Source organism: Artemia sp. Qi Xiang Cuo, chromosome 17 (genome assembly GCF_049724085.1).
Source record: "Artemia sp. Qi Xiang Cuo chromosome 17, ASM4972408v1, whole genome shotgun sequence".
Lineage (NCBI taxonomy): Eukaryota > Metazoa > Arthropoda > Branchiopoda > Anostraca > Artemiidae > Artemia > Artemia sp. Qi Xiang Cuo.
The window spans coordinates 5,066,562-5,079,170 of NC_142810.1; the positions used below are offsets into that span (position 1 = coordinate 5,066,562).

At 31.7% G+C, this 12,609-nt stretch overlaps 1 protein-coding gene across 2 annotated transcripts in view; it reads left to right on the top strand.

The window, feature by feature from the left end:
* LOC148941827 (uncharacterized) overlaps positions 1–12,609 on the top strand; it is a 42,204-nt gene that overhangs the window by 25,099 nt on the left and 4,496 nt on the right. The window contains exons 4-5 of one of the 2 annotated variants that reach the window (XM_089102984.1): positions 3,218–3,410; positions 6,216–6,439. In XM_089102984.1, the coding sequence (XP_088959110.1) occupies positions 3,218–3,410; positions 6,216–6,439 (417 nt within the window). The remainder of the gene's footprint in view (positions 1–3,217; positions 3,411–6,215; positions 6,440–12,609) is intronic. The other variant, XM_089102985.1, reaches the window with a different exon arrangement.

The window sequence follows — 12,609 nt, forward strand, 5'->3', positions numbered from 1 at the left end:
TGAAATCTCCGGAGAGGATAACATGTTTATTTTGAAAATGAGGTTGATGCAAAAAATCATGGAGTTTAGAGAGGAAAGACTTGACTGGAGAAGAAGGAGGTCGGTATACTACGCAAAAAACTATATCTTTTCTTCCAGGACTAATTTCAGTCACCCTTACTTCAAAAAGCATTTCCTCATGAGAACCTTCTAGATTTACAAGGTGTCGAAAAGAGATACCTTCTTTAACTAATACTGCTAAACCACCTTGGCGCCTTGTCGGTCGGTTTTTGAAAGTAAATTGATATCCAGCAAAAGCAACATGAGGAGCTGGGTCTATAAGAAAAGTCTCACAGAATCCAACGACATGACAAGATAGCTTATGAACTACAGCCCACCATCATTTACCTCATTTCCAAAAAATTTATCATGGCTCTGGAAAATGGAAAAGTCAAAGGGTTAGACTCTAGGTCTCTCAGTCTAACCCCAGTACAATTATCATCCAATTTAAATAATCAGAATTATGATCAGGACTGGCAGAAACTTTCGCAAAATGCAAACCGTCTAAGTCTTAACGTAGCAAAAACAACTGAACCAGCGATAACTCGAAAATAATTATGAAAGAAACTGCTTGAAAATAAATAGAAACAAGAGAAAGAAATGGAACTTATTCATTGTAAGATGAAATGCGGATACAGAAAAAATTATTTTACTCAATTACTTCATAGAAATAGAAACACAAAATAAACTTATAATAAGCTACAGAGCTAAAAATTTCCATGACATTATGGATAATTTCTTCTCGTTTGACTTTTATTCTGTCATTCCAGCTGTTTATTTCGAGCTTTTTCAACCATCTACCTTTTTTCAACTGCTTTTTCAACCATCTGCTTTTTCAGCAATATCTAGTGTAAATTTGAAGTTATAGGGGGGCAGCTGCTCCCCTGCCCCCCCCGTACGCCCATGTTCTGCAGGGCTGCTTTCCATAATTCTTATGCATAGTTTCCATTGTTTCTAAAGTATTATATTTTCATCATATTTTGGAATACTTCATTAGGATTAACCTATGTTCACTTATTTTAGTTTAACAGACAAGTGCCAAAAATTCACGAAGTGTTTATACAAACCTTTCAGTGTTCACGAGCAAAAAGATCATCAAGTTAATTATTGAATTGAAAAAAATTAATTGTGTTTACTTATTTTCGATATTTTAGCATTGGGCCGAAAAAAAGACTATTTTACCAAAAGGCCTCAATAGGTACTTTGTCTTTTTTCTTTTTTTTATTTATTTTTTTAATAGCCTGTGCTGTGCACATGAATTCCTTAGGAAGACATGCAAAAACGTAACGTGTATTATTTTGCGAGAACTAGAGAAAAAATAATTTTCCTCTCCCCAAAATTCTTAAGTCCACTTATCCCCCCCCCCCCCAGAAAATAGAAAAAATCCCAAAAATTCCTATTCAATCCCTGTGCCATTAAATAAGGCAGTCAAATCGTACTCTTTTAGTCAGACCTATTGACTGCATGCAGCTTCTAAAATGAGATATAGTCACTTACATTTAAGAAAAAAACGCACACTCTCTTATGGGTATCCAAAAAACCAACTGCCTGATCTGATCTACGCTCTATGGGTTCTAGGGAAGTTACCCACACCATAGCATCACCCCATTGGTTTCAAATCTCACCGATGCTCTAAATTGTTATATAGGAGAGCAAATGTTAAACTGTAGAATCTGTCTGATTTCAGAATATTTCAGGTTGAATCAATCTAAATAAATTAAATTTCAACTTGTTTTGAATTTTTGTAGATTTTCTGGGTAAGGCTGCACTATTTACTGTCAAATGTTCAAGATCCCTCTCTTATCAGTCTACCTTTTTTCTTTTTCTATCATATAATTGTCATTCTATCTATCATTTCTTTAATATATATTTCTATATCTCTGTTTCTATTATTATTTTTGCTGTTCATGTTTTTCTTTTTAATATATTTTTGATATTTTTATTTCTTATTTCCTTTCTTCATTTCTATTTCTATCATTATGAATCTATTGTTTTTCTATTATGTATATCATATCGTTTAAAATGATACAAGCTTTGTCAAAAGACAAGCAGAATGGCAATAAGGCATCTGATAGGTTTTTGAAGCTCAGTGGGCGGGATAACCCTGTTAGAAAAGAATTCAGCCAGTTATGAAATTTAAAGGTGAAAAGACTCTCCACGAACTGCTTTAGAACCTACTATGAGACCATAACGGGTATGGAGCAAGGATGGTGCCCGATCACCCCTCATTTGTAAACGTGCCTCACACAAAGGGGCAATGGGAGGGGGAGCACCCCTGAAAAAATGGAAAATAGTAGCATAAAAACATACTTCTCCAACATTGACCCCCTCTCTTAAGGGAAAAGTTCTGATATAGCCTCCCGCCCCCCCCCCTAAGGGAGTCTGATCTGTGTGCGCTTACCTCTGCAATTTGTTGGCATTCCCAACCCAGTCCTGCTTTCTTGGGCACTTTAAAACTGCATTTTAGGCTACCTTTTTTTTTTTTTACAGGGATAGGGGTTCGTTTGACTTATCTGAAAATGGAGAATCTTGTCCCTCCCAATGTTTAGTATGGGTACACACTACATCTTTTGACTTTTTTTTGTCTTTTCATTAATTTAGTCTTTCTTTAAATGCATCTTTTGAAATTACACTCGTCTATATTCTTTAATGGAAATAAGTTTTGTCATATTTCAGGAGGATTGTTACTTCCTCCACCATGCAACTTATAGTGTTCACTCCGAGTTACATTAGAAGGACTCCTTTACGTACAATGCGATTATTAAAGCCCCCCCCCCCTATGTTAGGACCGGGTCATCATATGTCCTAAATTTTGTAAAGCCCATATTTCAGTTGGCTAGTAACCCATAGGGATTTGTGTCCTTATTCGATGAACCTTGGCCTGTAAAAAATGCATCTTCTGTGAATAATTGTCTTTCTATTTTTAGCCGTGGAACCGTTTGCAAGCCAGCTTATACTTATTTAGAAGTAGTCAAAAGGTCAAAATTTGTGTATCTTTCGCCTAAATACGCTTCTTAATATCCCCACCCGATGGTAGGACCAGACGATCATACCACCTAAATTTCGTAAAGCCCACATGTCAGTTGGCTAGTGCTCCATGGGGATGTGAGTTCATATTTAATGAGCCTTTGTCTCTAAAAAATGCAGCTTCTTTGAATAATTGTCATTGTATTTTTAGTCGTGGAACTGTTTACAAACCAGCTTATATGGATTTAGAAGTAGCCAAAAGGTCAAAACGATTGCCAGAGCGAGTGCCAATTGCCACAGCCAGCAGCAGTGATATCCGGTCTAGGTTGGAGGTTCTCTCTTCTGATGGCCACAGGGTCCAGGTCTCTAACCTTGGGAGAGATGTTACCGAAGCTGATATAAAAGTAGGCATCAAATTACTGCAATTTTGAATAATTTTCGTAATTTTGCCAGTTTCGTCAACTAATAAAAATAATAATTCTGTAATAATCACAATAACAGTAATTATAAAGTAATTTAATTTGTCCAAATTGAAACATTAAAAACTGCAAATTGTTTTTTCTTTATTATAAGAAAATCAACATTAATTACTAAGCAGTTAATGCTTCTCTTCTACTTTTAGAAGCAAAGGCTGTAGTATCTTTTTTTTCAACTTTAGATCTCATTAACTATTGTCTTTCTTCAATCTTCAATCTTGTTATTCTTTTTGTCTTAAATTAATCTTAAAATTTAAATCTTTGTCTTTCTAAACCTTGAATAAAATTTAATTTAGTTTCTAATATCTCTTTTCAAATTTTAAGCTTTAGTTTCCATGCGTTTTTTATATAAAGGTTTAGATTTTTGATATGAGTATTGGATTCCTAAAATTTTTATGCTAAAAAAAAAAAAGAAAAAAATAAAATTAGTTCCAAAGTTTCTTTTGACCCTAAATATGATAGCATTATTTTCTGAGAGGTTTCATCTAATTTCTGAATTTGAATTGACCTGTGGGGGAAGCTTTTAGTACATAGATTAATGTTAGGTTTATAACTATAAACACACTCTTTTGATATTTTCTTCATAAAGAAGAAGAGGCTGTAGTTGATTTTAAAACACGTGATGCTAACAGGATGATGGTTGGTGGTATGAAGCCTCTTTATCCCTCAAGCTTGATCTACTCCCTACCCCCTTCCTTAGGGAGAGCTTCCACTGTTGGGTGACATTTCATAAGTTCTAAATTTTAATGTGAAGCTAAGTTTTCAGGGAACCACTTGTGTTACAACGCTGAAATTTCTTCTCTGAGCTTTTATATTTCTAGTTGATTAAACTGTCCTTTTGAGGGGCTACTGTAATTACAAATCGGCCTCTAACCTATAGAGTTGTTTTATTAAATCTAAAATTTTCTTCAATCCCGTTCACTGGAAGTTTCTCCAGTTTTATTTCCTTAAAGCTGGAAGTTTCTTCCAGTTTAGTTTATCCAGTTCGACTGACGTAATGTGATTTTTTGTAGTGTTTGTGTTAGAATAACAAGCATGATTTTTCTCAAAAGAGGCCGCTTTTTCTTGGAAAATATTATAATTGTGAAAAATATCACAACTCAAAGTATTAAAACTTGTAGGACTATGTCATTAACAAGCCTGTTAGTGGAACTGGATGAGCTTAAAAATCTATAGCTAGAATTGTCACGAATCCAGCGTAAAAAATATCCACTTTAGGAGCTTGAAAAAAACATACTGCCCCAAGCCTAGTTTTCTTCAACCGCAACATCGACTAATGAGGCCCCATCCTTAGCCCTGGACAGGGCTGCTTGGAGAAGACTGACAGCGCTGTCAGCCAGTTCCTTTTATGTTGGTGACCCTGCTGAGCAAGAAGGTTAAGTCAAGTAAGTCAAGCCAGACCTAATTTGGGATCGATATGACATTTCAGAATATTTCTTTGAGCTCGTTCAGGCATCGGGTTTGAGCAGGTTTGACAAAAATCGTTTTTAGGTTTTCCAAGTTAAACCCAGCCAAACTTTAAAGCGTTTTCATTTTACGAGTTCTAAGCGTGTTGGACACGAGTTCTTGAAAATTGTAACATGCCAGAGTAGCATTGTTGAGCACAGCTTCTGAGAAGACCCAAAACCCAGGTTGAACGTGGCACTCAAACGATAATCTGCACAATTCGTGTCGAACTCCCGTGTTGGATGTGGCTGGCCTGAAAATGAGCTAAAGTTTTCAGAAAGCCAGCAAACCAGATATTTACCACTAAAAGAGTCAACAAATTATTCAATTAATTGTCTCAGTGTTGCATTATGATTTTGGTTGATGGTTAATTAATTTAAATTACAGTTAATGAATGATTAATTTAAAACAATTTCAGCACAGATAAACAGAGTCGTTTGTTTGTAAGATGTGAGAGGAAAATCAAAGTTTTGGTACCGTTTCCGTACCCAGGTTGGGGTACTCCATTGGACTCCCCTCAGATGTGGTTTTAGGGAAGGGACAGAAGGGGTACTTGCCCTGGGCACAGAAATTTTAGGGCCGCAAAAATTCAAATACAATACCCAAACGAGTAAAAAGTAAAAAAAAATCACATTTAAACAAATGGAAAATTTTCTCAATAAATAAAATTTGTCGAAAGAACATTTTAGTATTAAGATTTATCGAGATAACAATTATCAGTCAAGAATCAGCTAAAAGTAGCAACTTTTTCTTACTAGCTGTTTTTCTGTAACGAATTTCTCAATTCACGGTTTCTATGGGCCGTGGTACGCTCTGTACTAGGCTGTAGCTATCGCTGCAGCCATCATCTGTTAACAAACTCTTGCAAGAACTGAACCTTGAATCTCTCAGCGACAGACGATTATCACTGATCCTGTCCCTCGGCAAGTCACTGCTTTCTTCGCCCCATCACAGACTGATCCTCCCACCTGATGCTTCTGTTAACCAAAGAACCAGATCCCAGTCGAAGCTACAACCCCCTGTCTGCAGGACCAACCGCTACAAAAACACGTTTGTCCCCTTTTTCGTAGAAGCATACAACAAGACTTAGTGTTATTTGAATTCACGTGTTAGTGTTTTTATAGTGTTATTTGTATTTTTTTTTTTCATATTGTCGTAAAGACGACATAAATTAGCCATGGCTACGCTGTTCGATCTTAATAAACCTATGTCTATGTCCATTCAGGTAATAAATCTATGATTTAGATTACAATTTCTACGTCAAATAAAACACTATCTGTGATTTAGGAGCTATTTGGTGATATTGGGCCTTTGAAGATGGCCAAAATGTATCGTCCAGGCACTGCTGAGATTGTGTTTGTTCGTCGCAGTGATGCTGTCCAAGCCATAGAAATGTACAACAACAGACAGTTAGATGGTTTGCCTATGAAATGTCGTCTTGTTCATTTAGATGATCCAGATATGGATGTTGTGGTGGAAGATGACTATGTTAATCGTATCGCCGCTGTAAGGTATCATTCAGTATTTTGTAGGGAACTAGAACTGTAAAAAGTCATCAATTCTTGTATTTGTCTGAAATTAGCCTTTTTTTAACTTTTGTTACGTTGTCTTTTAGAATGTAACCCTTTTAATTACCAAGGACAGTGAAAATCCAAATTGATTGTTTGAATTTGATAAATAGTGTACTCATCTTGGTAAACTTAAGTAGTAGTAAGTAGTGACAAATTTCATGTGTCACCAATTTCGTATTTGTTTAAAATTATCTTTTTTTAAATTTTTGTTACGTTGTCGGTATAAATTTACAATCACTCCTGGTCCTAAGGACACATGTTAAAAAAACAATTCTTGCTTAATAATATGCAGAATAATCCTAGTTAACATATTTTCCTGGGGGAGAACCTTTATCCTCACTATTTTTCTTGTTTTTCCAGTTTCTCAATAACATTTTTTAATATTTTGTCTTTTCTCCAATTCTTTAAAATCATTTGTAAAGCAAACACACAAGAGCCATCTAGCTAATCTAATCTAACCAAATCCAAACCTAAATTTATTAATATTAGCCTATTTATATCTTTTTAGTAGATGGCAATAATGGTGTTCAACTTTCATATATTGAATATTTGAAAAGACATACTACCTTTCCTTAGACTATGTTACCTTTCTACTTTAGTACTTTTTACTTTACCTTTCTACTATCTACCTTAGTTTCCTAGACTAGGCTGTCTTTCAATTTATTCTTAAAATTTTGTACAAAACTAAAAACAGGGGAAGTTTTAATTAGGCTTCGAAACGAAAAGATAATATAAATATATAAGTGCATAACTGGATATGGAGGATATTGGACTGGATTTGATTTTATCTTTGAAAATCGAAATACCACTCTTTTCTTCTTTTTTATTACTGTATAGAAGAACCTTCAGAGTAACTCAAGCGATTGTTTGAAAATCGTTTGCCAAGTTTTTTTTTGTATCTTTGTCAAGGGAGGATAATTTTCACAAAAATTCGTATAGTTTGTCTTATTTTTTCTTCCAAAAGGGGTTGTTCCAAAACTTGTAGGTTGTCAATAAGAGTTTTGTCCAAAAGTTTTTTTCTAACTTTTGTTGTTTTACCACCTTTTCATATCATTTTCTAATGTGTTTTAATTTGATTAATCTGGTCTTATTTTTATTTTCCCTTTGTTCTTATGATAAGGGTTCCAAATGTAAAGCCGAAATATTTCAACTTCGCATCTATGATACCACTAGGTACCGCATTGGTACAACTTTTAAACTTTGTCATAAAAAAATAATACAGTTATTTAAATTAACAGTGATAGTGAAAATTTAATCTGATTGATTAAATTGGGTAAGTTTGAAATTGGCCAAGTTTGAAGTATCGAAAATAACACAGTTATTTAAATTAACAATGGTAGTGAAAATTCAATCTGATTGATTAAATTGGCTAAGTTTGAAGTTGGCTAAGTTCGAAGTATCGAAAATAACACAGTTATTTAAATTAACAATGGTAGTGAAAATTCAATCTGATTGATTAAATTGGCTAAGTTTGAAGTTGGCTAAGTTCGAAGTATCGAAAATAACACAGTTATTTAAATTAACGATAACAGTGAAAATTCAATCAGATTTATTAAATTGGCTAAGATTGAAGTATCGAAAATAAAACAGTTATTTAAATTAACGATGACAGTGAAAATTCAATCAGATTGATTAAATTGGCTAAGTTTGAAATTGGCTAAGTTTGAAGTATCGAAAATAACACAGTTATTTAAATTAACAATGGTAGTGAAAATTCAATCTGATTTATTAAATTGGCTAAGTTTGAAGTTGGCTAAGTTCGAAGTATCGAAAATAACACAGTTATTTAAATTAACGATAACAGTGAAAATTCAATCAGATTGATTAAATTGGCTAAGTTTGAAGTATCGAAAATAAAACAGTTATTTAAATTAACTATGACAGTGAAAATTCAATCAGATTGATTAAATTGGCTAAGTTTGAAATTGGCTAAGTTTGAAGTATCGAAAATAACACAGTTATTTAAATTAACAATGGTAGTGAAAATTCAATCTGATTGATTAAATTGGCTAAGTTTGAAGTTGGCTAAGTTCGAAGTATCGAAAATAACACAGTTATTTAAATTAACAATGGTAGTGAAAATTCAATCTGATTGATTAAATTGGCTAAGTTTGAAGTTGGCTAAGTTCGAAGTATCGAAAATAACACAGTTATTTAAATTAACGATAACAGTGAAAATTCAATCAGATTGATTAAATTGGCTAAGTTTGAAGTATCGAAAATAAAACAGTTATTTAAATTAACGATGACAGTGAAAATTCAATCAGATTGATTAAATTGGCTAAGTTTGAATTTGGCTAAGTTTGAAGTATCGAAAATAACACAGTTATTTAAATTAACAATGGTAGTGAAAATTCAATCTGATTGATTAAATTGGCTAAGTTTGAAGTTGGCTAAGTTCGAAGTATCGAAAATAACACAGTTATTTAAATTAACGATAACAGTTAAAATTCAATCAGATTGATTAAATTGGCTAAGTTTGAAGTATCGAAAATAAAACAGTTATTTAAATTAACTATGACAGTGAAAATTCACTCAGATTGATTAAATTGGCTAAGTTTGAAATTGGCTAAGTTTGAAGTATCGAAAATAACACAGTTATTTAAATTAACAATGGTAGTGAAAATTCAATCTGATTGATTAAATTGGCTAAGTTTGAAGTTGGCTAAGTTCGAAGTATCGAAAATAACACAGTTATTTAAATTAACAATGGTAGTGAAAATTCAATCTGATTGATTAAATTGGCTAAGTTTGAATTTTGCTAAGTTCGAAGTATCGAAAATAACACAGTTATTTAAATTAACGATAACAGTGAAAATTCAATCAGATTGATTAAATTGGCTAAGTTTGAAGTATCGAAAATAAAACAGTTATTTAAATTAACGATGACAGTGAAAATTCAATCAGATTGATTAAATTGGCTAAGTTTGAAATTGGCTAAGTTTGAAGTATCGAAAATAACACAGTTATTTAAATTAACAATGGTAGTGAAAATTCAATCTGATTGATTAAATTGGCTAAGTTTGAAGTTGGCTAAGTTCGAAGTATCGAAAATAACACAGTTATTTAAATTAACGATAACAGTGAAAATTCAATCAGATTGATTAAATTGGCTAAGTTTGAAGTATCGAAAATAAAACAGTTATTTAAATTAACGATGACAGTGAAAATTCAATCAGATTGATTAAATTGGCTAAGTTTGAAATTGGCTAAGTTTGAAGTATCGAAAATAACACAGTTATTTAAATTAACAATGGTAGTGAAAATTCAATCTGATTGATTAAATTGGCTAAGTTTGAAGTTGGCTAAGTTAGAAGTATCGAAAATAACACAGTTATTTAAATTAACGATAACAGTGAAAATTCAATCAGATTGATTAAATTGGCTAAGTTTGAAGTATCGAAAATAAAACAGTTATTTAAATTAACGATGACAGTGAAAATTCAATCAGATTGATTAAATTGGCTAAGTTTGAAATTGGCTAAGTTTGAAGTATCGAAAATAACACAGTTATTTAAATTAACAATGGTAGTGAAAATTCAATCTGATTGATTAAATTGGCTAAGTTTGAAGTTGGCTAAGTTCGAAGTATCGAAAATAACACAGTTATTTAAATTAAAGATAACAGTGAAAATTCAATCAGATTGATTAAATTGGCTAAGTTTGAAGTATCGAAAATAAAACAGTTATTTAAATTAACGATGACAGTGAAAATTCAATCAGATTGATTAAATTGGCTAAGTTTGAAGTATCGAAAATAAAACAGTTATTTAAATTAACGATGACAGTGAAAATTCAATCAGATTGATTAAATTGGCTAAGTTTGAAATTGGCTAAGTTTGAAGTATCGAAAATAACACAGTTATTTAAATTAACAATGGTAGTAAAAATTCAATCTGATTGATTAAATTGGCTAAGTTTGAAGTTGGCTAAGTTCGATGTATCGAAAATAACACAGTTATTTAAATTAACGATAACAGTGAAAATTCAATCAGATTGATTAAATTGGCTAAGTTTGAAGTATCGAAAATAAAACATTTATTTAAATTAACGATGACAGTGAAAATTCAATCAGATTGATTAAATTGGCTAAGTTTGAAATTGGCTAAGTTTGAAGTATCGAAAATAACACAGTTATTTAAATTAACAATGGTAGTGAAAATTCAATCTGATTGATTAAATTGGCTAAGTTTGAAGCTGGCTAAGTTCGAAGTATCGAAAATAACACAGTTATTTAAAATAACGATAACAGTGAAAATTCAATCAGATTGATTAAATTGGCTAAGTTTGAAGTATCGAAAATAAAACAGTTATTTAAATTAACGATGACAGTGAAAATTCAATCAGATTGATTAAATTGGCTAAGTTTGAAGTATCGAAAATAAAACAGTTATTTAAATTAACGATGACAGTGAAAATTCAATCAGATTGATTAAATTGGCTAAGTTTGAAGTTGGCTAAGTTTGAAGTATCGAAAATAACACAGTTATTTAAATTAACAATGATAGTGAAAATTAAATCTGGTTGATTGAATTGGCTAAGTTTGAAGTTGGCTAAATTTGAACACAGTTATTTAAATTAACAATGATAGTGAAAATTCAATCTGATTGATTAAATTGGCTAAGTTTGAAGTATCGAAAATAACACAGTTATTTAAATTAACAATGATAGTGAAAATTAAATCTGGTTGATTAAATTGGCTAAGTTTGAAATTGGCTAAGTTTGAAGTATCGAAAATAACACAGGTATTTAAATTAACAATGATAGAGAAAATTCCATCTGATTGATTAAATTGGCTAAGTTTGAAGTATCGAAAATAACACAGTTGTTTAAATTAACAATGATAGTGAAAATTCAATATGATTGATTAAATTGGCTAAGTTTGAAATTGGCTAAGTTTGAAGTATCGAAAATAACACAGTTGTTTAAATTAACGATGACAGTGAAAATTCAATCAGATTGATTAAATTGGCTAAGTTTGAAATTGGCTAAGTTTGAAGTATCGAAAATAACACAGTTGTTTAAATTAACAATGATAGTGAAAATTCAATATGATTGATTAAATTGGCTAAGTTTCAAATTGGCTAAGTTTGAAGTATCGAAAATAATACGGTTATTTAAATTAACGATGACAGTGAAAATTCAATCAGATTGATTAAATTGGCTAAGTTTGAAGTATCGAAAATAACACAGTTATTTAAATTAACGATGACAGTGAAAATTCAATCTGATTGATTAAATTGGCTAAGTTTGAAATTGGCTAAGTTTGAAGTATCGAAAATAACACAGTTATTTAAATTAACGATGACAGTGAAAATTCAATCTGATTGATTAAATTGGCTAAGTTTGAAGTATCGAAAATAACACAGTTATTTAAATTAACGATGACAGTGAAAATTCAATCAGATTGATTAAATTGGCTACGTTTGGCCAAGTCTGATTGATTAAATAAAATTATGTATATATTATAAAATTAGTAAAAATCGAGAATTCAATTTTTAATGATGGACGTCTCAATATGCACATAAGCGGTTTCGGGCAATTGAGGGCGCCAGGTTTAAAAAAAGGAACGTGGGTGAAAAGTATGGCAAAGAATAAATAATATGTAAAAAGTAAGCACAAAAACGGAAAAATAAGCTAAAGAATATGGCAATAAATAACTTAAGAAGATACAGCTTTCTTTTGAAGGCCAAGTTGTCTTTAGGGATATTAAAAAAAAAATATGGCAAAAAAATAGGAAAAATAAGCCAAAAAACCGGCACAAAAGGGAAAAATATGGCAAAAATAGCTCCAGTAGATACAGCTTTCTTTTGAAGGTGAAGTTGTCTTTGGGAATATTAAAAAAAAAAAAATACGGCAAAAAAAAATAGGAAAAATATGGCAATAAATTGCTTAAGAAGATACAGCTTTCTTTTGAAGGTGAAGTTGTCTTTGGGAATCAACACATTATTAGTGTTTAAATTTTTAGGGACAAAAAGTGTCAAATTAAACTAATTACTTTTCTTATTTATTGTTAGAGGGGGTCCCACCCCCTCCTCCATGGAGTTTATATCCCCTTACCTCGAGATCAACTAGAATGACTCCATGAAAGCTTGAAAATATGTTACCCA